The following is a 25,690-nucleotide window of genomic DNA, read 5'->3' as shown; positions in this document are numbered from 1 at the left end:
TCCAGAACAAACTACAGTAAAATTGCATCTTGATCTCCCACACCATGAGAAGCATTCGATGCCCACTACTCAATTTCATTCAATACCTATCTCAGCCCCTGACTGATTTTGCTTTCACCTTCTTTGTATCTAGAAGCCTCACTGTCTCTCCCTCCACATTTTCTTCATTCTTTTTTTTCCTTTTGGAGGCTGGGCACCAAAGAAATGCTAAAATTCACTTTTCGGCTTTTCACTGATTAGAATCACTCAGGATATTACTTATTTTAACAAATAAATGCAGTAACCCAAAAGATTTATGCTACTGTAAGTATAACTTGCAAGGCTTAGTCTTCAAAAATATCTTGTGTTTCCTAGATAAGCTTGTAAGTTGTAAGTTAAACCAGGCTGCAAAAATATTGTATTGCTTGGGGAGAGGCTAAGAAATCAAGAGATCAAGGGAAGACATTCACTCCATTAGCAACCTGTTCTGTTTGTATGAGAGATATGCCATTAGGTAAAACATAAGCAATAATAATAAGAATACCTTTATTAAATTTGTTACTTCATAATCATTCTTGCTTGCTCTCTATTGGAGGTACACATTTTTTTATTTTAGGTGTATCAAGAACCAATAAATCTGTGGCAAAGAGTTAACCTATGCATGGTAAAATACGTAAAATACATATTCCTTTGTTTCATAATAAATAAACCTGTAGCATAATAAAGAATAGTGCAAACTACCATTGAAAAAGTTGTATAAATAAAACAACTCATTATACATCAGGAATATTTTGTTCTAATAAGTTTACAATACATAAATTATCCCCCCAAAAGTTCATACCTTTTCTATTTGAAAGGGCTTTGAAAGTGAGTAATATGAAAATCAAATAAACTTTTCAAATGTAAAATTATCTCATATTCAAGTTTTAAGGTCTTTTTCTTTATAAAGGAGGGTCTGCATGTTTCATATTCACCCTAACAATCTGAAGAAAACATTGAAAGGCTTTCCAAGTGACAGCACCATGCACTGTACTAGTAATATAATATATCTATAAACTATATATAATCTCATCAACACAATGCAAAAAAGACATGCAGGAAGAGTCTTGGTTTTCACATTACGTTGTTCATTCAAGTAAGCTTAAAAATATATTTTTCCATTTTCTTTCCTTTTTTTTTAAATAAACCATGGATCATAAATGACAATCTTTCACCAAAATGTATAATATAATTCTTTGGTGTGCTTTGAACTCTTCCAGGAAAAAAAAAAAGGATGATGTCTGAAAATAAATTAATTCAACTGTACAAATAATAGTGTTCACATACAAGTTATTAACAATGACAAGACTACATCAACCACTCACAGCACACAAAACAAATTTCTACAAACCCTGGGGAGGGGGTGTCTTCAGGGTCTCTAAGGATAAATTAGTGCTCTTTAGTATATCTGTATGATGTTTCTGATGGACTACATTTTGCACAGGAGATGTGTTGTACCAACCGAAAATAAATTGACTAAGAGTTATTGTCCTAGGTCCTTGACCTTTTTTATCCTAGCTTGACAGCTCTGGCAAAGGTCACACATTCATCAGTGTTTGGTGGCAACTATAAACCTTTTAAAAATTTTAATATGTAGGGCAACTCCCTCCCCTCTTTTAATGTAAATCATACACTTCACACACTGTCATTTTCAAATGGATTCCAGTTTGGTGTGCTCAGTGCTCAGGTGGAAGAAAATGCATTAAAATGCAGTTTCAGGCATTGAAAAATAGACTTTTTAAAAGGCTGATACAACAGTATAAAAGAGGTGTTGGCCTGTTTTAAAAACAATAGCTTTAAAAAAAAATAGGCATGATGCCATCATTACACCTCCTCAAGACTTGACTGTGAATGTTGGCATCCCAAAGAACTTAGGATCGAAAACAGAATCTCTTTATTACACAAGAACTTTGGACACAGGAGAGGCAGTATCTGAGAATTCAGATTAAAAAAAAAAAGAAAAAAAAAAAACACCATACAGGAAAAAGAAAGCACTTGAATTTCTTCTATTTTATAAAATATCACAGTTTCACAGTTGTCTTATTGCAGCAGCTTTTCTTCTCTCCACTTTTGCTTGAACAATCACAGTAGCACAAGATATGGAGACATATTAAGGTTGCTGCATCTTTTTTTTAAATCACACAGTAGGATACTGAAGAAATAATCCTGTATAAAAATATTGTGTTAAGGTGAGATCAGTAATAAAAGAGTGGAAATTAAAAATTACAAATATTAAACTCAAAGGGTTTTTACAAATATTTTTGGACACAGGTACAGTCCAGGATCTGTTGGCAATGCAGCAGGTGTGTGGTTTACAATCAAGAGGCCTTGGCAGAATTAGGGTCCAACGAGGAGGCTCAAAAGCAGCCCACGGTATGGTGTCAAAGGCATTTGAGAGGCACTCCGGGAAATGCAGAGGGCCTTGTTGCTGTGTTTAAGTTCTGACTTAATGCTCTTTTTCTCCCTCCTTTAAAAAAAAAATACATATATATATATATATATATATATATATATATATATATATATGACATCGGCAGTGTGTATCTCCATTAACTAATCTCTCCATTGATTTTCCTTGGTACAGTTTGCCCCCAAGCCCTGTCCTCCTGCAATATACAAGTCCAGCTTGGTTGTTTTTTGTTTGTTTTTTAAGGGGAAAAAAAAAAGGCCCAAATATCTTAATTAAATTAATTAAATGTACAAACACCATAGGGTTTCATACTGAATAAATAGGGCTAATTAGACCCGGTGGCAAGTCTGAGTCACGGGTTTGTCTCAGGCTCGGCATTGTCTCAGGTTAGGATGTGGTCCAAGGACTCCAACTTATTATTTCACTTATTATTATTAATCATAAATTCTAATGTATCGTCCGCACAACTTCAGGGTTTCCGTAAATGTCCTCATCTTCAGACTCAGAGGTGGTTCCGTTGCTGGAAGGGGTGTGGAGGTGGCTGGGGGCCCCACTGGCCTGGCAAACGTACCACTCATTGAGGTTGGTCACCTGAGGGGAAAGAGTGCTGGAGCGACTCCTGGCTGGGTCCAGCACAGGGGACAAGGGGGCACCCACTGGAGTCCCCACTGACGAGTAACCAAGGGGTCCTGGAGAAGGTGGTGGGGACTTGCAGTGAATCTTCATGTGCTTCCTCAGGGAGCTTGGGTGAGTGTAGGATTTGTCACAGCCTCGAATCTTGCAGTAGTAGGGCTTGTCACTGGTGTGGACATGGGAATGTTTCTTCCGATCACTGCTATTGGCAAACTTCCTGTCGCAGCCATCAAATTCACATTTGAAAGGCTTTTCCCCTGCAATGAAACACAGGAAAGGTCAACAATGGCTTTGCAAGACCCCTGACTTGAGAGAAATCTTGAAGCAGAACCAAGGTTGTGTTTTTCCTATTCTCCCAAAGACCAACTCCCAGCCTAACTCTTCTTCCTAATTCACAAAAGGGAAGGGGTACTTCAAGGATGGGCCTGGATTCCACTGGCCTGGTGGCTTTGCCTGGACCTGGGCTCCTGAGAGGCTGTCAGCCCCTGCAGTCCCAGAGGGGTCAGGGTGAGATCCCCAGTGCTGAGCTAAGGGCCAGCATGTAACACTGAAACCCACCTGGGACCCGCAGACCCCCTCCCCCAACAGACACACTCCCCTCAGGGTCTGTACACTCAAAAACACAAGCAGGAGATCCTCCTGTCAAAATAAACACAAAATGATACTTCCAAAGCCACAGGCGGAAATAAGCATATAAGAAAAAGAGAGAAAAGCAAACGCATACAGTAAATTAAAAGTAAACTGGGGGTACAGTCAAATTATAATAACGGCATTTCCTTTCAGTGTTCCCCAGGATTTCACTGATGGAGAGGGGCAGCAGGAGAGAATGTGGAGCTGGGAAAAGGAAGGAGGTAAAACAAAACAATGTTTTTCTTTAGAAATAGAGGCACCTGTGAAACACACTCCCACCACTAGATTTTTACAGGGCTAGCTGGGCAGAGAATAGGCTGTTGGACTCTGCATTCTACAGCTTTCCTCACTACTTGCAGGACGGTTAAGAGCACAGCAGAACGAGCTTTAACAAACATTAATAAAGACCACAAGCCTTAGTAGAACCTACCTTTATGCCGTAAGTATATTTACTCTCACAGCTCCCTACATTGCTTACTAGTCAAAAAGACTTTTAGAAAATTAAAAAAGGCCAGGGTCTTATGGCCTATCACCTCCTTAAACTGGCCTAATCACCCCACAAACACAATGCCTTTAAACACAAGGCCTCTAGTCCAGGAAATGGAAATACTTAATAAGACAACTAGAGAAATTCAGCCACACTACATTTTGGTGTTAAACAGCAAGAAAAGGAAGACAACAGGTAACAGTCTAACTGAATCTTCCCTCTCCCCTTGGCATCTCTGAACTTGATATAGTTGAGTCCATAATTGAACAAGTCATTTCATACATATTATTGTATTAATATTTTCCTCTTTTAGGTAAATAATTTAAAAATAAAGCTGAATTTCTCACATTTCAGCAACTACTCTGGTGATACACTAGGTAGGACATTTTCTTTTGTTTTGGATAACTTATTTTCAAAAAGAAACTATTAAGCCTCAGCTTAGTGTACATACATTTCTGTGGTGAATTTTCTTACATCCTCTGCACAGATATGTTACTGTAGTGAGTTTTTAAAAAACATTTCGCCAACGATAACTGGTTCAATGGCAGAGTATGCTAGCACATCTGAGAGTATTTAGGCAGGTGCCTGGAATTTAACTTTCCCTACCTGGAAATACTGTTTAAAAATAGAATTAGACATTATTCAAATATGCCTCCTACAGTGATGTATAAAGAGAAAAAACAACCCCATGATAATGACAACCTCTAAAAATTCTCTGTAGATGAGCTTCAACAAAACAAAGCTAATCCCTTTTTATCAAAACATCAGTAATTTGTCCTGATTTCGATATTACACTTTAAGTCGTAGATAAGACCAAATTAACATCATATTCTTTTTAAGAAATTAAAATCAGCCTTTCTTCAATATGGAGGCGTAATTACGTGGGTTTACTCATCCACCCTACGCGAAAGCGCAATGCTGTTTTTTAGCATGGTCGTGTTTCTATTCAACCTACATATCCCGGGTTGTGAATAAACGCTTTGAACAGCGCTAACTCCTCTACTGCACATGAAAAAGGGGAACAATTAGACTCAGGAAAGGGAGAGATGTCGTGGAAGGTAGAACATGAGAGGTAAATAAAGGAAGAGGTGGTACACGAAGAAAACAAGGCAAGGGCGATGGAACGGCCTATGTTGTTCAAAGGGTCGAAGGGGAATGAGCAAATTCTACCTAACTAGAAAGGCTGAGAGACCTCAGTGTTTACATTTAAGATTCTGACAGACGAGTCACGTCAGAATTTAACTATTTACAGCGTTTGAGAGCTGGAGCCTGTGGGAAAGTAAGGAACCACTTGCGGACTCCGCCAGCTCCTAGCAGATCCCTCTCCCGAGAGAGCGCGAGTCGGCCCCGCAGGACGGTTATAAACGGAATTGGGGGCACGTGGGTCAGGAAAGGGGCCTTCGGGAGTGGCCCAGGGATTAGTCTCTTTGATCAATCCGTTCCGGGATCCCGGATAACCCCAAAAAGGGAGAGCGGCGTGGCAGGGAGGGAAGGAAGTCCGGATGGGCCCTCTCAGGACACAATGCCCAATGGCTGAGCGGCCCAGGGACCGCCAGAAACACCAAGCAAGGGCTGGTGTCTGAACCCGAGGCGCCTGCGCCCCTCCCGCAGGGACCTCCACGCTCCACTTGGTGGGGCCCACGCGGCCGCTGGGAGGGGGCAGGAAATGCAACCGTCCGCGAGACGCGGAGCCAAAAACCCAAATGACCGCGGGTCTTCCCGGCGCCTGGGGTCCCCCTCGCCCTCCGACCCCACGCTAGCGCGCGCGCCCCGGAAAGCCACTGGGGACAAGGGGCAGGGAGCGACCTGTCCCGCCGGGAGCCCGGATCGGCTTCCGCGCCCGCAGCTCCCGGCAGCCGCAAAGAGAAGGCCGCTCCCCTCACGAGGCCTGGGCAGGCGGGAAGGGCCCGAAACCGCGCGCAGCACCGCGCTTGGGGCTCCCTTTGGGGGCCGGGCTGGGGAGAGGCTTTACGGTCCCTGGATCCTGCCCCGCCGAGAAGTGCTGGGCACAGGAGCGAGCAGCCGGCTTAGCCCGCCAGGGCGTTTTTACGAGCGCCTCCTGGGAAGTTTCCTTCTGGAAAAATCATTAAGGCGGACTGATCCCGATTAGAGGGAAACCGGGCTCCTGGGAAAACGTGCTCCCCGCCGGCCATCAGGCGGCCCGCAGGAGCCAGGCCAAGGCTCCCGCCTCGGGCCACCCCGACACTGCCGCCCCCGCAGAGCCCCGAGCGCCCGCGGCCCGAGCGTGGGCCCCGGCGGCTACCTCCTGGCCGCGGCAGCGCCGATAAATCTGCCAAGTGATTACTGAATGTAAACTCCAGTTACTTAAGTGTCCTCCGAGGGGTAATCGTGTCTGTCCCTATAAATCCCGACTGCGTTCGCGCTCATCAGCGCTTCCGCCCGACGCGCTCGTCCGCTTAAAGGGGGCACACGACCCACAGGAGTCATCCACAGCCCCGCGCCGCAGCCGCCCTCCTCAGCGCTGCGGGATCCCCAGAGGCAGGGCTTGAGGTGGGGTGGGAGGGTCCCCACGATGCCGGTGGCTCCCCCCCAATTCCACGACAGGGTAGGCCTCACCGATGGCGGGAGGCTCGGTCCTCCTCCAACTACAACCTTCTCTAGAAGGGCAGATGTCAACTCCAGCACCCTCCAGGGCGAGTGTGATACTGCGTGTGGGAGGGCGCGTGCGGCGTGTAAATGATGTGAGTGTGAGGACACACAGGTGTCGGTGTCGCGAGAATGGGGTGCAGGCGCAGGAGGATATGAGTGTGTAAAGTTGTGGGAGGCGCATGCAAGCGAAGGTGTATGTGAGGAGTGTGTCACAGTGGGCGAGTGCGAGTGGTCTCCGGGGGCCCGAAAGCGCATTCCTGTCTTCCCGGAGGTGTCCCTTCCCCTCCCGGAAGGCCTGCCTCGAGCGGCCCAAATCAGGCAGCAAATCTCACGCCCGGTCCTCGGAGCGCGGCGACCGCGCGGGGCCTACGACCCAGTGGGAAGAGAGGCGCTTGCCGGGGCGGCCCCGGTCTCTCTTTCCATCGCCCTTCCCGACTTCCCGGGGCCGGGCGGGTAGGGGCTGCCGACCGTCCTGGGCGCCTTCCTGCTCCAGCTGCTGCTGCGTCTGCTCCGAAGTGGCGGCGGCGGCGGCTGGCGCGCGTTGCGGATCCCGGCCGAGGGGCTGCGGGCGCGCTGGAGACTCCGCCGTGTAGGAACCCAACGCGGGGCCTGTGTGTGCTATCGAATTACTTATTCATAGAAAAAAAAAGGGGGGGAGAGAAAAAAAAAGAAGTCACATGTCCGGGTTATACGTATGCGAAGAGAAGCAGCAGCAGGAGGAAAAAATTAAGGCGAGCAGAAGGAGGAGGAGAAGCAGCGGCGGAAGTGGCGGCGACGCAGGAGCTGGTGGCGGCGGCGGCGCGGCCGGGGACAGACACCCACCTGTATGAGTGCGCTTGTGGATCTTGAGGTTCTCGGAACGCGCGAAGACCTTGCCGCAGCCCGGGAAAGGGCAGGGGAAGGGCTTCTCGCCGGTGTGCACGCGGATGTGGTTGATGAGCTTGTATTTGGCCTTGAAGGGCTTGCCCTCGCGCGGACAGTCCTCCCAGAAGCAGACGTGGCTGCTCTGCTCGGGGCCGCCCACGTGCTCCACCGTGACGTGATTCACCAGCTCGTGCATGGTGCCGAAAGTTTTGGAGCAAGGCTTGGCGCCGCCGGCCGGGGGCGGCGGCGGCGGCGGCGGCGGCGGCAACCCAGGCCAGCTCTTCGGGGTCGATCCACTTGCAGATGAGCTCCTGCTTGATTGGCTGCCGCATGTAGCGCAGGAAGGCCCCGGACGCCCCTGGGAGGTGGGGGTGGTGCTGGTGCGGGTGCTGCGCGGGCGCCGGCGGCGGCGGCGGCGCCGGGGGCGGCGCGTGGTGCTGCAGGTGGGGTCCCGGCCCGGCCGCTGCTGCGGCCGCCGCAGCCGCCAGGTTCAGGTTTAAGTTCACGGCTCCGTAGCCGTGCAGGGCGGCTGCCGCGGCGGCCGCAACCGCCCCGTAGTGCGCATCCCCGGAGCGCGGCGCGAAGGGCGGTTCGGCGCGGCCATACAGCTCAGCCGCCGCGGCTGCTGCCGCTGCCGCCAGCCCCAGGCGCATCTGGCCGTTGAGAGGGTGCGGGTGGCCGCCGGGGGCCCCCGGCGTGTCGTGCAGCGCGGGGAAGAGCGCCGGGCCGCCGCCGCCGTCCGGGCCCGCGTAGGTGCCGCTGGCCGAGATGAACATGCCGGCCGAGTGGGGAGGCGGGGCTGGGTGCTGGGGGGAGCCGGTCCCGGACCGCTGCTCCCCTCCGAGCGGGGCCCCGTGCATGGCCGCCGCGGGGGCCGTGGCGGAAAGGTCCCTCCGGAGGACGAAGTCCCTGCTGTGGCCTTTGCCGCTGCTGCCGCCGCCGCCACTGTTGGTGGTGGTGTAGCCCGAGAGGGCAGGAGGAGGAGGAGGCGGGGGAGGGGGAGGGGGTGAAGGGGTGGGAGGAAGAGGAGGGGCTGGGGGCGGGGGCGCGGAGGGCTGCGCGCCACTGCTGCCCCCGCCACAGGGGTAGCTGCCCGCGCCGGGGTGCACGACCAAGGCTGCAGCACGGGCGGCGGCTGCCGGAGCCTCGGGGTGTGCCGGGAGCGCCTGGGAGGGAGGGCTGAGGCCCAGCGCGCTCGCCTGGGCCATGTGCTCGGGTCTGAGCGGAGTGGTGGCCACGCCGGGGTCAGCGCCCAGGTCCCGCGGGCGGACGTGCGCGACGGCGGCGCGGAGTTGGGAGTGGGCGGGCGGGCCGGCCAGCGCCGGGAAGCCTGTCATATTCTGAAGCGGCTGAACCTGAGCCGTTGCCAAATCCGCTAATCTCAGCGCTGGCGGGTTCCTCTTGCTCAAAGGGGGCTCCATCAGAACTACACAATCAGGCCCATACACCCTCCGTGGGGGGACTTTTTTCCCTCTGCCCGCCTTCAAAAACATGTATATATTAGGCGCTCTTTAACTTCTTTTGTCCTGGCCTCCTAACTCTGGTTATTCTTGTTCCCACTCTATCCTCCAGCGATTGGCAGAGTGAACACCACATTTGAGCTGCACAGTGGGACCGAGATTTTGGAAATGGCACGGGTGGGATTGGAGGGAGCTGCGTGATTGGCAGTAGCCTCGGCTGCCCGATTGGCTCTCGTACAGGCCCTCGACCCAGCGGGGATCCGCCCCCGTGCTCGCGGCCGCCTGCGCTTTCGCTTCGCGCCCCCTCCTTCGCTGGAGCCCCGCGTCCCCGCCTCCCCAGGGATGCCCAAGTTGCACTTGCAGAAAGTTTGAGCCTGGCCTGCGCGCGCAGCGCGCCGCTCACCCTTGACGCTCCTAGTGGAGCGCGCGCCGGCACGCGGGCAGAGGGCGCGGGGTGGTGAGGGGTTGAGGATTCCCAAGGGGCAGTTCCAGTTTCAAACACCTCGGCCTCACCTCTCGCTGTGTGCCTTCTGGCACCCAAGTACTTTCTACCTCCACTTCCCTTGGGGGGTGGAAGAGCCCTGGGCTGCTCTTTGGGAGAGGAGTGTCCTACCTGCAGTGGTGATGCTAGAAACTTCTGGTTTGGACACCCTACGTGCCTAGCGCTCACCTAGGGCGCACAGACAGTAGACGGAGTGAAGAAGGTAAAGTCTATTGGTTGCAAGACAACTGGAGTGATTTGGCTCCGCGAAACACCAGGTGAAGTCAAAATAAGTCTTTCCCCCAAAGGAACCGTTTTACCTCGACTTTTTAGCTCATGGAGTCCTTTTCAACATGGTTCAAAGGAGTTGACTGGAAGTGTAATCTCACTACTCATCGGTTCTAGATCTGCCACTTCCAATTAGATCTACAGTAGGGGCGGGGGAGAGGAGATCGGGCAGCAATTCTAACTTTTGCCTTTCGGAGATACAGTAGCAGGGCAGGCCAAACGGCATCTCTTCAGAGACAAGCCGCTAAATGAGCACCATCCTTTAAGCAGAATTTCTCCTTCCGGTCCAGATCGCAGTCCACAGTCCACAAGTATGCCTCAGTTTCTTTGACTGGTCCACAATGAGAACTGATCCAATAGAGTATTATTTTGAAATCAAGAAATATATTTGCTTTTTATTTGCTGATAGAATAATCTTTCGCCTTCTTACAGTTTTCTCATTATCCAGTCTACCTCTAAGATGTCTTATTTGAAAACCGTAAAAACTGGCTTTTAAAACGAATCCCATCCCTTTCTAGCGGTTTGGTATCAAATCGATTTTTTAAAAATAGAAATTCCCTCCTTCACTTTTTGGTGGGTGGAGAAATGTGGGACCCTCCCCCCAAATTAGGGGTTTTACTTCCCCAAAGTGTCCTTTTCAGATTTTAAAAGAAAACATTTTTGAAATTTGTGATGTTCCAAAATGCTCAAATATTAAAGTCAGGGTTTTAAAATTTGTATTTTGCTGCCATCTGTAACATTACTTGTAAAAAAAAAATGATAATGATTAGAACGTGATTTTTTTCTTTGGGGATACAATAAAACATGTTTCCAACTTAATTCGTTTGCAGTCCAAGTAAAAGTAGACTACACAAAGCCGTTATCGGGGAGGTGGCCCTGGGAAGTAATCAGAAATATTCTCAAAAGAGTTGATTCGATAGCGCCATTTACATTGGTGTGAACGATGTTTAACAGGGGGCTTCGGTATGAGACTTAGGAATGTCATTTCTTTTATAAAACTGACAAGCAAACAAAGACAATGCTACCATCAAATTTTAAATGGACTTTTAAGCTTCAATGACGTTCAAATATGGGGAAATAAAGGCGTGTGTGGAAATAAAACGAAAAACATGTAATAAACAGCGGTAACAAAATCTTCATCTCTCTTTGGAAAGGACCAGTCCTTTCACAATTTTTATATCAAAGACTTAAAACATTTCAAGCCAACCAGGCAGAGGTTGATCGAGAACTGTGCCATCTCCATGGATAGTATATGAAGAAAACATCATATTTGGAATTATCACTGTCTTCGTTTCCTCTCCGAACACTTGCAATGAGTTTCCATTATTTGAATTTCTTGGCAATAAGCATTAATTCTTGTAGTAATGGCAGCTTTGGGTTCAATCCTGCAGGTTATAAGTAAAAACAAAACAAAACAAAAAGAATGAATAAAGAAAGAAGAAAATAAACACAAGCTAGCCTTTAATATGAACTGTTCAGCATTTTTATTGTGCAATAAAATGGGTACCTCCACCCCCTTCAAAATAGCTTTTCGTCAAAATTATAACTGCTTTGTTTTATTGAATTGCTGAAATTTAATGGTTTAATGGGTGAAGGCATGAAGGAAAGGCTGTAAAAATGTGAATAATGGTGTAGCAGAGCCGTGCGGAATCTGGAACCCGCCTCCTTGTACAACTCTTGTTAAACACAGCGTGATATGTATCTGTCATCGATTTAATATGTCTTAATTCAAATATAGCTCCCTGATCAATTTCTTTTTATGGAAGCCTTAAAAAAGAAAAGACTTTCTTAGGAAATAATAGAGATTTGGATAGCGATAGGAAAGAAGGATATTTACAAAGTGAGTTTAATGAATATTTGCAAATTTATGACCAAACCTAGACCCTAAAAAGATAATTGACTCAGGTAAATCGACTTGAGATGCTAATTCTTAAAAGAAAAGACTGGGAGCAAAATTTCAATCAACACCAATAAGGCGCCAATAAACCGCCTGCCAATTAAACCTGAGAATAGGCCTAGCTAGATGGTCATCAGGAAGGCTTGCAGTGGATTTCCGGGATTGCCTTTCTTTATAAAAGAGCTTTTTATTTTGTAGAAGCGCTTTTTGTTATTGTGATGACCCGCCTGACCCCAGGTGCGCTGTTTCTTTTTCAAGGTATTTGGGAGCCAAATCAAACCCCCTTAACATCCCAAGTTTCTGAAGACCCAATAACTCTGTCACACTTCCTAAATAAACACCAACAATTTCCAGGGCGCTGAAGGGAATTATAATACTAGTTTTAAAAGCAGGGGGCTGTGGAAGGCATTATGCCAATTCTTCTGTGAGTTTGGCCCGCATATTTCGACGGTGGTGCTGGTCGTCAGGGCCAGTCCTCAAACCCATGCCCCTTTCTGCGTTTTGCAGCGGAGGTGCCTGTGTGGAGGCAGCAAAGTGGCAAGCCATGGAAATGTCCTTTCTGGAGTTAGCAAGGGCTCTTGCGGGGTGTCTATTTCCAGACCTCTAGGTTGCACCCCGAACCCCAAAGTCCTTCCAGCCCCAGACAAGGTAGCGAGTAGCCTGGGGAGATGAGAGGCCCAGTAAACGGCCAGCTAACCAGAACCCAGGTTAGCTGAGCTAACCACGTTCAGCTGCCTGGAGGCCACGGTACCCGATCTCTGGGGATGCTCGAGCTTGCGGCTTCCCGCTGCGCGGAGTCGGGGGACTGAGGCTCCACCACTCCCCGGTGCCCTCTGTATGTCACCGAACACAGCCAAGTTTCCTGCGATGGGTGTAGGCAATTAATAAACTCCAAGGGAAGTGAATTGGACATTTCCTGGCTTTTGAGTCTTTGTTTGATTGTTTCTGCAGGCGGAGGGAGGGGGGATCTCGGGGACGATGGGGTGGAAAAGAAAGGAGCTGGGGGACCCACCGAACCGCCTTTTATTGCCCCTGCAATTGCTTTACGACTCGCTGGTCCCGCGTGATTTCTGTGAGAGCGGCCTCCCTGTAGAAGGGCTGGGTGTCGGCGGGTTTGGAGCATCTAGTGTCATTTGGGCCGCGCCAGGGGCGGGTTCAAGGGCGAATGGGGCACCCGAATTACTAGAGGAGTCGAAGGACCTTTGAACCCTAGCCCAAGGGCGCCAATGGGTGCTTAATAGGCGCAAAAGTAGGGGGTTGCTAGCAGACACTGGGAAGGGCCTGATGGTCCACTGAGACCTTTCCTAAAAGCTAGGGCGGGGTGGGCAAAGGCACCAGCACAGTTGCATTTTAGTAGACCTTCGCCAGGGCCGTAAGTGATGGTGACTTAGGGTCCAAGGGTTTCCCCAAATCAGGTTCGCCAGGCTAGGCAGAGAGTTTCAGGGCAGCCTCTCCTGGCCACCCGCCCCGTCTGCACGAGGCAGGGACCGGATCCCCATCCCCACCCTCCAGCCTTGGCAACTCGCAGTCTGACTTGCGTGGAGGCTGCGACTGGCCCAAGGCCTTTGGGTGCTCAAAATCGCTCCGTAATTCGCAGCCCTCTCAGGGGCTCTTCGAGGGTTACCGCCCTCCTGAGCTGGCGCTGAGTCATGAGGCTCAACGGATATGCGTGGAGCTAAGAGTATCCAGAAAAGTGCTTCTAATAGCCCTATCACACTTATGTAGACTTAATGAGGATGAAAAGGCGGAAGACTGGGGCTGTGTGGCCGTGACTGATATGTTGGATTCCGTGGGGATTTGTTTTGTGTTGTTGTTTGTACAGTCATGAAATGGGCCTATCCCATGTCCACCTCACCTCTGTGGTTGAAAGCCACTGAAAAACTATCACTCCCTTTACTTCCTTACTACTAAAGAATAAGTTGAATAAAATTTGCCTGTCACCAAATACTCTCATTTAGTTTGCAGTCATTTCTACTCTCAGAGATAGAAGTTGTTGGAGAAAGACCTTTGACCTACAGTTGACCATTAGGATTGACAATTTCTTGGGAAATGCATTATTGTCCTAAAATATGTCCAGAAGGTCAAAACAACCACAGAACTCTCTTGCATGTTCACAGTTCATATAACCACTCAATATTTATTTGTGTTGGCCCCTCCATGTGCTTCTCCTCCCCTTCATCTCTTACCCTTTAGGATGTTTTTGGATGGGAAATGAAGAAGTAGAGGTTGTGCAGTTAACAATAAAATCTCAAATTTCTTGGGTAGTTCCTCTCACTCCACACCCCTTCCAATATCTATACTTCAATATTTGAAGAAGCTGTTGAGATAAATCAAATAGTGACACGCTGATGGATTTACTTGTGTAAGCAATATGGTTGACATATGGCATTGTTATTTATGAATGACAGCATAAATTGTATTACAAAGTCTATTGCAATAATACTACAGTTTATTGGAAAGCTGTTCGCCTGTCATCTGTATTCAATCTCTCTGGATATAGTTCGCCTGGGAGCCCAAAGGATAGGTCTTCAGAATAATTAAACACATTCACGTTAGCTAATGCCTCCTATTTTTTGTTGTTTGGTTTTGTTTGTTTTTCAGCAGTAGAATCACTCCCATCAGGAAAGAGAAGACAAGTAAGGACAATTAATTCTCTTCCTTTTGGAAAACCACAACCACTGACTATTACCAACGCAGGGGTGAAGTCCAGGGTGGTTAATAGCTTCTATTTTTTCTGAGTCCCTTTTGACAAATACACAAATATTTGCACCCCTATCACTAAACTGCTGGTGAGCACATATTTTATATGGAGACTTTTTATAAGCCCAGTTACAGGACAGTAAATTTTAACTGTAGGAAGAAAAGACATTCTTTTAGCAAACTAGAGAGGGTCTTATCCTATCACAACCTCATTCAGCACCCCTACTTCTTAAAAATGGTATTTAAAAGTTACAACATTGGCTGAGATTTTCACAATTTCCCCTTCTTTTACGTTACACTTCTCTAAAGCACTAACAAAGAACTTTTGTTCTAGGTGGGTTTTATAGAAGGGGCTCCCACACCACACATGTGGTCCTTCATGGGTCGGGGTCACCCAGCCCAGGAGTGGCTGAGAAGGCGGAATCAAAGGTGCCCTGCAACTTAATATCCTGTTGATGATCTTGTTGAATTTATGAGTCTGTGATACAGATGATGGTGCTGGAATCCTGTGAAATCCCCCCCTTTTTTTTGTCACTTGTTTCTCTCATTTATTCTCTCAACTCTTTCCCACTACCCCCATTTCCACCTTCTTCCTTAAGACGAAAATTAAAAGTTTGAGTGGTGTGGCAACCGAGAACTTCTGCTTTTCAATGTAAAGGTCAATTTTGTTTGCCTGTTCTTTGGCTTCTCCTGTCCAGCAATGTATACCTATGTGTGTGTGTGAGGGTAGAGTGTGTGCATACACGCTATATTTATGCATAGGTACACAAAACACATCCCATACCACAAAAGAACTCTGTCAACACTGTTCACCGATGCCCACAAACTACAACGAGGTGCTCTGGTTGATGGGCGCTCAGGTATTTGTCGGGATTTTCTGGTTTTTGAAGACAACCCCAATTCTCCATCGCGCTGCCATTCCCTCTACTTGCAGAAAAATGAACACCGGCCCGCGCGGCCTGGAGCGGGATCCGCTCAAGCCCCGGCCTGCGGCCCAGCCGCACGCAGCCTCCGTAAGATTTCGGAAGCATAGTTTTGGGAAGCTTACAAAGAGGGGACGGATGGAGACAGTTGTGGGTCCTGCGGGCCTGACACTGCCACAGACGGGCCCTTCCAGAAACCTGTTGAAAAACTGAATTCACTCACAATGTGCCGCTTGGCCGCTTTTTTCCTTCAGCCAAGGAACCCGAGTCTACTTTTGAGGCAGTAACTCTGAAAGCCTTTGCATGCTTCCCCCTCCCCCCCCCCCTTGCTCTCTCTCGCTCTCTCTTCACTTTCCTTCCTTTAAAAAAAGTGTCATGAAGTAAAGGGGTTTCGCGGTTTGTAGAGAAATAAAGCACTTCTGAGAAGGGACGGCGACGTGACTTTGAACTTGGCTCAGCTCTTCTGTGCCCTGCAGAGAGAGGAGAACTGGAGCCGGGAAAGAATAGCCAGGAGGGCCCAACCCGCAGGGTCTCCGGCGGGAATTAAGGCGTCCGCCCCACCGCCCGGCCGCGCGCGGCCCCCGGAATGCGGCGCGAGCGAGCACCCAGCCGCGCGATCCCCAAACGCGGGAGCAGCAAAGGCGAAATCAAAGCGAAAGAGAGAATGGGTCAAAGAGGAGAGGGAGGGAGGACTGAGGAGGGGGTAAGACAGTGGGAAAGGAGGAAGACTTGGAAGTCTGATGGCCTTAAAGAAGGAAGGGAAGTGAGGTCTCTGCATGTGCAGGTTTGCTATCCTCACAACCAATCTCCAAGAAAACATTTTCCTTCGGAAATATTTTTGGAGTAAGCCTTTCCAAATACTCTCCTCTTGCGCTCGCCTCCCATCCCCATAAAAATTGATGAATAAAGCAAACAAGTGTGCAATATAAAAATTGCACTAGCATTTTTTAATGGATTCAACGTAGCAGGACAGCCTTTCCGCCAGAGATGTTCTCTTTTCTCTCTGCGTCTCTGTCTCAGGTCCCTTTAGGTCTAGGGGGCCAGTTTGGCTAGTGCCCTCCGCCCCATTTTATGCACAGAGAGGGGTGTGGAAATGGGAACATTTCCTCCTTTCAGGGAAGGTGAGAATCTCCACCTTCCAGGCAAACTGCCTTGCTTTCAGACAGGATGCCACAGCCTCCCTCATTCTTGCACCCCCACCCCCACCCCCATGACAGGGAAGAGTGGGACGGAGGAAGGGCACAGGGCCTCTTATGCAAGGGGCTGTGGCCAGCGCCAACCTGCAGAGACTCGTTTAAGCCGGGAGAGGCTGCCTGAGCCGGCGCAAGACAGCCCGGGTTCTGCCACCCATAGTGAGCTAGAGGATCCTTCCCGCGTTTTTGTTGATTTCATTTCAGAACATAATTCTGAAAATTAATTATTTTCTCTTCGTTTAATTTTATTTCAACTCCTAGAGATTTATAAATAAAAGCAGTTCTCCAGGCCAGCCAGGCGAACACGCCCGAGGCGCTGGCCTCAGGCCGTCCCTTCACACCTCTGCAGCCTCTGGACCCTCCTTTCCCTCTCTGGTTACCTCAGGAGCGCGAGATTTGGGCGGCGGGACAGGAAATGTCCGCAGCGGTCAGCCTGGGGCCGCGGCGCTGGCCAGCCGCGGCGCAGGGAGCAACCTCGCCGCCGGGCCACCGCCCGGGTGGCACTCCCTGCTCCTAGAGAAGGAGTGGATATATATGCTTTCTAGAAGGTTTAAGCCCTGCCGAGTCTGACGGCTGCTTCTCCCAAGACCCTGAGCCTGACTCGCAGCCAAACCCCGGCCTGAACCTCGCTTGGTCTCGGGCGTTCCCATACTTCTCAGCTCAAGGATGCGCGGCCCGGCTTCTGGGCATTTACCCTGAGGGTGACACTGTCTTTAAATGACTTCCAAACAACCCCCTTCCACGCGGGGGCCGCTGCCCAGTGTTTACTGCTGTAATCGGAGCAGGACGCAAGCGGCGGGGGGGAGCTCAGCGCGCTGAGCGGCGGACGTGGACGCCGCGGGGGGCGGGGAAGGCGGTGTCTGGGTGGGCGTCCGGAGGGTAGGAAGAAGGGGCATGCCTGGCTTTCTCTGTGCCCACCGTCCGGCACCTGTGGTTTCAATGCCACAGAGCAAGTTTGCAAAGGCGGGGTGAGAGTAGGGAGCGTGCCAAGCGGGCAGCAGACCGGCCCCCTGCCGCTCCTTGTGGCGCGCTCCCCGCGGGGCCCCGGGCCTGAAATGTCCCCGCGCGCAGAGCCTCCTGCTGGGCGACCCAGCTGTTAGCCACGTCTCGAGCGGCCAGGAGTGCTCGGGCCAGGCGTCCCCGGGGTTTTCGGTGTCCGCTGGGAGCTGCTCGGATCCCGGGGGAGTCGGTGGCCTACGCAGAAAGACTGGAGCGCTGGGCATGCGTCCCATTACTGACCCAGCTGAGGGCGCCTTGACCCCGCGGCCCGGGCCCGCGTCCGAGCCACGCTGGACGCCCGGCTCCCGGGAGCGCCGCGGTCGGCCAGGACTAGAAGCCGCGGCGCCGAGCTCTCGGGAGAAGCGCTGCAGGATGTCAGGCCGGGCCAGCGGGCACGTTCGGCGGCTGCCCGAGCCGGGAGCAGCTCAGGGAGCGCGGGGACCGAGGGGCGGGCCGGGCCGCGGGGCGGGGGCGCGGGATTGACTAGGCCGCGGCGGCCAATCGCGGCGCTGGGAGGGCGGGCGGGGCGGGAGTCGCCGTTAAAGGGGCGGTTTGACCGGGGGGCCCGGCCTCGAGCTGGAGGGAGGGAGGGAGGCCGGGGCGGGAGACTAGGGGGCGCGGGGGGAAGGGAGAGGAAAAGGAGGAGACAAAAAGTAAAAAATAAAAGGCTGCTGCTGCGGCGTTGGCGGCGCCCACCGAAATCAACAGAGGCGGTGGCGAACGCAGCCCACCGCAGCCAAGACCTGGGAGCCCGCCTGGGCCTCACATTCGCTCGGGCCGCGGACTGCGCTCGGTCCACGCGGCGTGGCCACTAGTTCCGGGCCCAGCGCCCAGGCCCGACCGGCGGGAGGGAGGAGGCGAGCGAGAGATCACTTTTTTATTGTTGTTATTGTTTTTCAGCCCAGCCTCCCCCTCCTCCCCTCCCCCTGCTCGCCTTCTCCCCTCCCACATCCCCTCCTCCCTACTCCCCCGCCTACTCCTCCAGCACAACTTAAAGAAAGGGGGAGCGGCGCGGCTGCTGCCTTCATCTGGGGAAATTCGTGGCCACTGCAAGTTTACTACGCGAGGCGCAGCCAATGCCAAGCGTCGTGGCCGAGGAGGGCTAAACACTGCGGCGGCAGCTTCGAACAATACCCGCCGCGCGCGGGGCGGCGCGAGCAGGGCCGCGGGGGAGGGAGCTGTCGCCGGAGCGCGCCACAGAGAGGACGTCTAGGACTGCGCCTGCCACCCCCGCGCCCCCGTCGCGGTCAGGTGGAGCCGCTGGTGCACTGGTCCGGGGTGCCAAGCGCGGATCTCGCCTCGGTCCTCTCCTCGCCCGCCTGCCTGGCGTGCGCACGGCCGCCGCGCTCGGGCACCGTGGCCCCGCCGCGGTTGTGACTGCATTCTACCGGCGCTGCTCGGCGTGGCCGAGCTCCGGATCCGCTGGGCGTGCGAGCGAGTGAGTGTGTGCGTGCGCGCGCGGGTGCGCGCAGGGGTGGGGGCCGCGGCGCGGCGCTCGCCCCCCGGTAGCCCCCCTCTCCTCTCGGCTCCCCACACCTCCCTCCGGCTCCCTCCTCCCGACCGCCCTCCCCTGCCCTGCCCGCCCGCCCCCGCCGCAGCTCCTTTAATACACTTTGGTTCTCTGCCTGGCTTTGGACTCTTCTCTTCCTCCACCTCCTCCTCCTCCTCCCGCGCCTCCTCCGCCGCCGCCTCCTCCTCCTCTTCCTCTCCGCGCCTTCGCTCCGCGCCCGGCCGCCTGAGGCAGAGCCAGGCGGCGGCGGAGGCGGCGGGCGCAGGAGAGCGGCTCTCAGTGCTGAAGCGGCCGCCACCACTGCCGCCTGCGCCTGGAGCCCGGTGGCCGCCGGACGCACAGCGCGGATCAGGAGCGGGAGTCGAGGCGGCGCGGAGGCACGGGGCTCGCTGGGGCGTGCGGGCGCGCTGGCCATGCTCCTGGACGCGGGTCCGCAGTTCCCGGCCATCGGGGTAGGCAGCTTCGCGCGCCACCATCACCACTCCGCCGCGGCAGCGGCGGCCGCGGCCGCCGAGATGCAGGACCGTGAACTGAGCCTGGCGGCGGCGCAGAACGGCTTCGTTGACTCGGCCGCCGCGCACATGGGAGCCTTCAAGCTCAATCCGGGCGCGCACGAGCTGTCCCCGGGCCAGAGCTCGGCGTTCACGTCGCAGGGCCCCGGCGCCTACCCCGGCTCCGCTGCGGCTGCCGCTGCGGCCGCAGCGCTCGGGCCCCACGCCGCGCACGTTGGTTCCTACTCTGGGCCGCCCTTCAACTCCACCCGGGACTTCCTGTTCCGCAGCCGCGGCTTCGGGGACTCGGCGCCGGGCGGCGGGCAGCACGGGCTGTTCGGGCCGGGCGCGGGCGGCCTGCACCATGCGCACTCGGACGCGCAGGGCCACCTCCTCTTCCCCGGCCTGCCAGAGCAGCACGGGCCGCACGGCTCGCAGAATGTGCTCAACGGGCAGATGCGCCTCGGGCTGCCCGGTGAGGTGTTCGGGCGCTCGGAGCAATACCGCCAGGTGGCCAGCCCGCGGACCGACCCCTACTCGGCGGCGCAACTCCACAACCAGTACGGCCCCATGAATATGAACATGGGTATGAACATGGCAGCAGCCGCGGCCCACCACCACCACCACCACCACCACCACCCCGGTGCCTTTTTCCGCTACATGCGGCAGCAGTGCATCAAGCAGGAGCTCATCTGCAAGTGGATCGACCCCGAGCAGCTGAGCAACCCCAAGAAGAGCTGCAACAAAACTTTCAGCACCATGCACGAGCTGGTGACCCACGTCTCCGTGGAGCACGTCGGCGGCCCGGAGCAGAGCAACCACGTCTGCTTCTGGGAGGAGTGTCCGCGCGAGGGCAAGCCCTTCAAGGCCAAATACAAACTGGTCAACCACATCCGCGTGCACACAGGCGAGAAACCCTTCCCCTGCCCCTTCCCGGGCTGTGGCAAGGTCTTCGCGCGCTCCGAGAACCTCAAGATTCACAAAAGGACCCACACAGGTAACCGCGGGCTGGGATAGGGACCAGGCGCGGAGGGGAGACACGCACAGCCTGAGAGACTGTGGGTGCCGACGCTGGGCGCAGACCGCCAGCCGGGGACCTGGAATGGGAGGTGTTTTTGCGTATACGAGAGTGCCAGCAGCTTGTTTCTGTTGGAGGATGACAGAATATTATTGGGCTGGGTTTTTCCATGTGCGGAAATCGAGTTTTAAATGATCAGCCTCACATCAAATGTATGCTTGGGTCATGGAATTGCTTCGTTTACTCAGCCCCGGTTAATAATTTCCGTTCTAAGTGGAAAGCACAAAATAAAACTGCTCTCTAATTCGGTGCCCGGGAAGCGAGCCTAGAGAGGATTTTGCCAGCTTGTCTGAATGTGCTTTTCTGCTCGGAGTGTATGTCTGTTTGAGTGGTTTGTGTGTTTTCCCACTTCTTTTACTCGGGGTCCAAACGCCCTTCCCGGGACTGTTTCCCATTAAATGGGTCTGGTGTAAGACGAAGCTGTAATGCATTTCTCATTTTAAAAGTGTTTTTAAAGCCCGTCTCGGGGTGGGTCGCGGGGCCTTTACTGTGGTTTCGCAGCAGTTTGTGAAATTCTCTAATGGGCACGAGAGAGTTTGCGATTCCCAACTTGGACCCAGGTCAGCTAGAGCCCTAGGTCAGCTAGAGCCCTAGGCAGCGCGGCCCCGCGGGGGGATCGCGTGAGAAGAGAGAACCGCAAGAGAACGCGCCTCCTGCCTCATAGATTATTCATCTATGACCAGGTCTCAGCCAAAATCGTGCCAGACGATTTCCTAAAAGAAAGCCAAATGTTTTAGCAACTTCCCCCGTCAATATTTACTCCGAAGTGGGGATGCGCCAGCGGCCTATTGTTCTCTTCCGGGAAGGGAGGGATCCGAGGTGCGAGACAAGCTTTTAACAAGGTTTAAAATTTGAGAAATTTATTTGCATGAAATGCTCGCTTTTGAGTCCTGTGTCTGAGCGGATGTCTTTAAGAAACAATTTAGGTGCTAATGGAATTTAACGTTAAACGGTCCCCTTTCCAAGTGGAACGACGTTTGAGTTCTCGCACCTCTAAATGACTCCAAGCATTTGGAATTCTGGCAACAGGATGCAGAGGCCGCCAGAAAATTAAACGAGGAGGTTTTGAAAGGCTTTGCTGACTCCCCCAACCCTCGCCCACCAGCTTGTGCCTCTCCGCAGTCACTAGATGCTGCCTTATCTGTAATATTTACCTTTTCTTCAACTTATTTTTTAAAGACTGGAGGTGAGACTAGAATTATTAATTCAGTTTGCGGAATTTTGGATGAAAAATACTGGCTCAGTCACTCTCCACAGCCCGGCCCCCAAACAACACATAGCAACTCCAAATGTAATTGCTTACTGGCCCTGGCGAGAAATCGACAGCAGCCCAGCAGCCTGTGTGATTTTGATAATGCCCCAAATATTTTGTCATAATAACAGCTTCTCTGTGGCGAGACCAACTTGTTAGAAGCTGCAAATCCAAGAAGCCCTGTAGAAAGGCAGGCAGGGCCAGGAGCTACCCCACATGCCTGAGAAATTTGAGGAGATGGGCGTCAGCCTGGAAGAAAGTAAAATATGAAATAAATGAGCAGGACTGTCAGGCGGGAAGGCGGTTAATTTGATCTTAGTTCTGCCGCAGAGGGGATTGGACTGGTTTAAGGGACCCAGCCCCCTCAGGCCCTTCTCCCTCGCCGTGGCCCAGCCCCCTCGCAGCCTGAGTGGGGGCTCTGCAGGCTCTGGGTGTCTGCAGCCAGCGCCGATGTTTGCCGTCCACAGGGGAGAAGCCGTTCCAGTGTGAGTTCGAGGGCTGCGACCGGCGCTTCGCCAACAGCAGCGACAGGAAGAAGCACATGCACGTCCACACCTCCGATAAGCCCTATCTCTGCAAGATGTGCGACAAGTCCTACACGCACCCCAGCTCGCTGCGGAAGCACATGAAGGTACCACCGCGGCGGCCGGGAGGAGGGTGAGGCAGGCCGTGCGGTGCAGCACCGGCCTGGACCACCTCAGCCGGCCTGGGAGGGTCTCCAGGGGCCAGGGAGGCCGGGGGGACATTTCTGGGGGTGCTCTCCCCCAGGGGCCCGGCCCCACAGCAGCTGCACTCACACCCAGTCCCCTCTGGTCCCCCCTCCCGGCTTTTGTCTTGCAGGTCCATGAGTCCTCCCCACAGGGCTCTGAATCCTCTCCGGCCGCCAGCTCTGGCTATGAGTCATCCACGCCCCCGGGGCTTGTGTCCCCCAGCGCCGAGCCCCAGAGCAGCTCCAACCTGTCCCCAGCGGCGGCGGCAGCGGCGGCAGCGGCTGCGGCGGCGGCGGCCGCGGTATCCGCCGTGCACCGGGGCGGAGGCTCGGGCAGTGGCGGCTCGGGAGGCGGCTCGGGCGGCGGCAGTGGCGGGGGTGGCGGCGGGGCGGGCGGCGGGGGCGGCGGCAGCTCTGGCGGGGGCAGCGGGACAGCCGGGGGCCACAGCGGCCTCTCCTCCAACTTCAATGAATGGTACGTGTGACGGGTCGGGGCCTCTCTCCCTCTCCCTGTCCCCACCCCAGCGTAGCAAACCTCCTCGCTGCTAGCAACGAGGGCACCTTGTGATCATGTTAAAATTATGAAACTGATTTTTATGATGATGAAAATTTTACCAGCAGAAGGATTTTTTAAAGTTTTTTTTTTTTTTTAATAATAATAATCTAGGCATGAAGAGCAAAAATCCCCCTTCCGGAGTCTTTGAAGCTGAAAATATAAAACAAATAAAAAATAAAAAAATAAAAACCCACAAAAATGTTGAACCAAACCTCCCTGCTAATCTCCATGCCCACGTTCTTTCCCACCCTGTTCCCAGTCTTCTGATAAACTGTGTACATAGCGGACTCCTCCTTTCTCCTCCGAGGTGGTTTTAATGGCTTTTTGGTGTATAGAAGTTTGTCCATTTGTAAAACTCCGGACTGCGTTCCTCCCCGCCTTCCTCCCCTTTCCTTCCCCCCTCTTTCCTTCCCCAAAGTGATGGGCTTTCTCTTTTCTCCTTTTTTAGTTTACCCGGTTTCTTTTTAAGTAATGTGGAAGAAAATGGTTTGTTTTGTATTGTGGTATTGAATATTGTGTTCCTTTTTATGAGGCAACCTGATTGTATACTTCATGTAACTATAGACTGGAAAAAAACGAGCCGTGCCAAAGTCTCCCTTCTGTTTCTTCAGCACACTGACCCGTAGCACACACATACACACCACCACCAACAACGCTTGTGAATGTATTTTTCTGTTAGCTGGGTTTACATGTGGTGTTTTAGTGCTTTTGCAAGTTCAATTTGTTAGTTCCTGTATGAAAGATTGTGGGGGAAAAATAAACGTCGTGCCGTTAGCTTTTTCCGTAATAACACCCTTCCTTCTGTAAATACCCGTTACCATATTTATCCATTTGTAATTAAATTATGGTATTAACTTGCTACAGAGGAAACAATATTTATAAAGAATGTTTCTTAACTATAAATATGTACAATTGTGGGCATAAACTGTTTCAGATTTTTTATTTGAAGGTTTTAAGTGGTTTGATCATTTCTTGTGATGTTTTGAGAGTAATGCATACAGAAATATAATAAAACGTGTTGAAACTGCATGAACATACTATTTTTTCTAGCTAAGTTATTAAAGAAAATGGGGAAAGAGGCAGCTGAGGATGGACCTGGGTAGAGGCTCGCTGAGGCTGAGTGGGCGGGAGGCACATGCGTTCTGGGGAGGAAGGTGTGTGTCTGCCTCTTTGGCAGAAGGTCTCAAAATTATTTTCTTCGTCCTTTGTTTAATAGCTGAGAGGGAATTAAATTTTTGGAAAGCCCCTGTGAGGAATGGCGGCAGGAAGCTTCAGAGCTTCTAATGGCTCCATTATCTGAGGGAATGCCTTTCTTTCTTTCAGCTATTTGGGCTGGATTTAAGAGCACTAAACATTTCCTTATTCTTTGTTTTCCCCCCTTTCCTTCCCCCTTTCCCCTCCCTCCCTCTGAAAAGCTGAGGTACAGTTATTTTTAATTACACATTTAAAACTGAGCAGAGTACTTTCTTTTTGAACTTGGCCTAATGATTATAGTTTTAAGGGCCCGTTTGTACCAAAAGTTGCTTGAAAATTTAAGCAGAGAAATCCTGCTGAAGCAAAGCAGCTGTGTGCTAACAAGCAGGATGGTCAAGGGAAGGTGATAAATAGGTTACATTTTCATCTTCTTGGGGGAGGAGAATAGATAGGAAAGCAACAAACCGTTGGCCCCAAAGGAAAGAGAACCTCTTGAAGAATTCAGTAAAAATAAAATAGAATAAGATATCAAGACTAAAATTGCCAGGTGGAAGTGAGAGATCCAGAGCTCCAGCCACCAGCTTTTCTCCTACGTTTACAGCCTTCCTACCTCCCCCGCAAGAGCTGATCAGAGTTTTCAAACAAGATACTCTAAGGAAGAAGGCAAAAATAATTGTAATAACCAAAGGGTAGGGATAGGGAAGATTATTTTTAAATTTCTGAGCCATCACAATATCTCCCTCTCCCAGTAGCTCTAAGAGGCCTTGGGCGGTGCTGGACCTCCCCCCTCCAGCTCCCCTAGCTAGGAAAAGACTTGGGTGGTGGCAGCGACACCTCCAGAGGATCGCCCAGCACCACCGCAGAGACGCAGAGCGCGGGTGGCTGCGATAGCTGCGGCCGCCCTGCTCTCCTTTCCCTCCAGCCGTGGAATGAGCCTCTGAAACTGGCCAGGCCTGAGGGGCGCTTGGGGAGACAGGGGCAGCCCTGACCTCCCGGAGGTCACACTACCTGTTCAATGGGGAGGAAAGGCGTCCAGCCTTAGGTGGGGGTAGTGACCAGAGGGTGACAGAAGCTAGGCTCGCCTTCCCCAGCGGCCCTGCGAGCTGCCCAAGCGCCAACTCCTGAAGCTACCAGATCCCTATTAAAATCAAATTTATAACCCCTAATAATAGGCGAAATTATTAAAATAATTGGCATGTGTTACTGGTCCTTGGGAGAGTTCATTGAACACATTATAAGCTGTGAGGAAAAGCGTTTAGGGTTTTCCAAAGCCCCCCCCCACCCCCAAGGGGGGAACGAAGGAGTCC

General features: G+C 52.2%; 2 protein-coding genes across 2 annotated transcripts; one reads left to right on the top strand and one right to left on the bottom strand.

Moving 5' to 3' along the window:
• Nucleotides 1-449: 449 nt before the first annotated feature.
• ZIC5 (Zic family member 5) lies at nt 450-9,388 on the bottom strand. Its single transcript, XM_010368538.2, is given in 3 exon segments — nt 450-3,318; nt 7,611-7,923; nt 7,925-9,388. Coding segments are annotated over 3 exon segments (1,977 nt in total). The 5' UTR covers nt 9,146-9,388; the 3' UTR covers nt 450-2,875.
• A 9,817-nt stretch (nt 9,389-19,205) lies between these two features.
• Nucleotides 19,206-24,218, top strand: ZIC2 (Zic family member 2). The gene is made up of 3 exons (XM_030922216.1): nt 19,206-20,591; nt 22,392-22,555; nt 22,765-24,218. Exons 1-3 carry the CDS (start codon nt 19,517-19,519, stop codon nt 23,116-23,118), a joined length of 1,593 nt encoding a protein of 530 aa, XP_030778076.1. The 5' UTR covers nt 19,206-19,516; the 3' UTR covers nt 23,119-24,218.
• The last annotated feature ends 1,472 nt before the right edge of the window (nt 24,219-25,690 follow it).

Source organism: Rhinopithecus roxellana, chromosome 18 (assembly GCF_007565055.1).
Source record: "Rhinopithecus roxellana isolate Shanxi Qingling chromosome 18, ASM756505v1, whole genome shotgun sequence".
NCBI classification, from domain to species: domain Eukaryota; kingdom Metazoa; phylum Chordata; class Mammalia; order Primates; family Cercopithecidae; genus Rhinopithecus; species Rhinopithecus roxellana.
This window is presented reverse-complemented; position numbering and strand designations above follow the sequence as displayed.

What these genes read in the sequence shown, in the direction of transcription:
- ZIC2 (XM_030922216.1), top strand. Translation starts at nt 19,517, where the DNA reads ATGCTCCTGGACGCGGGTCCGCAGTTCCCGGCCATCGGGGTAGGCAGC. An exon ending in TCACAAAAGGACCCACACAG is followed by an intron (nt 20,592 to 22,391) that starts GTAACCGCGGGC and finishes TGCCGTCCACAG; the next exon opens with GGGAGAAGCCGTTCCAGTGT. An exon ending in CGCTGCGGAAGCACATGAAG is followed by an intron (nt 22,556 to 22,764) that starts GTACCACCGCGG and finishes TTTGTCTTGCAG; the next exon opens with GTCCATGAGTCCTCCCCACA.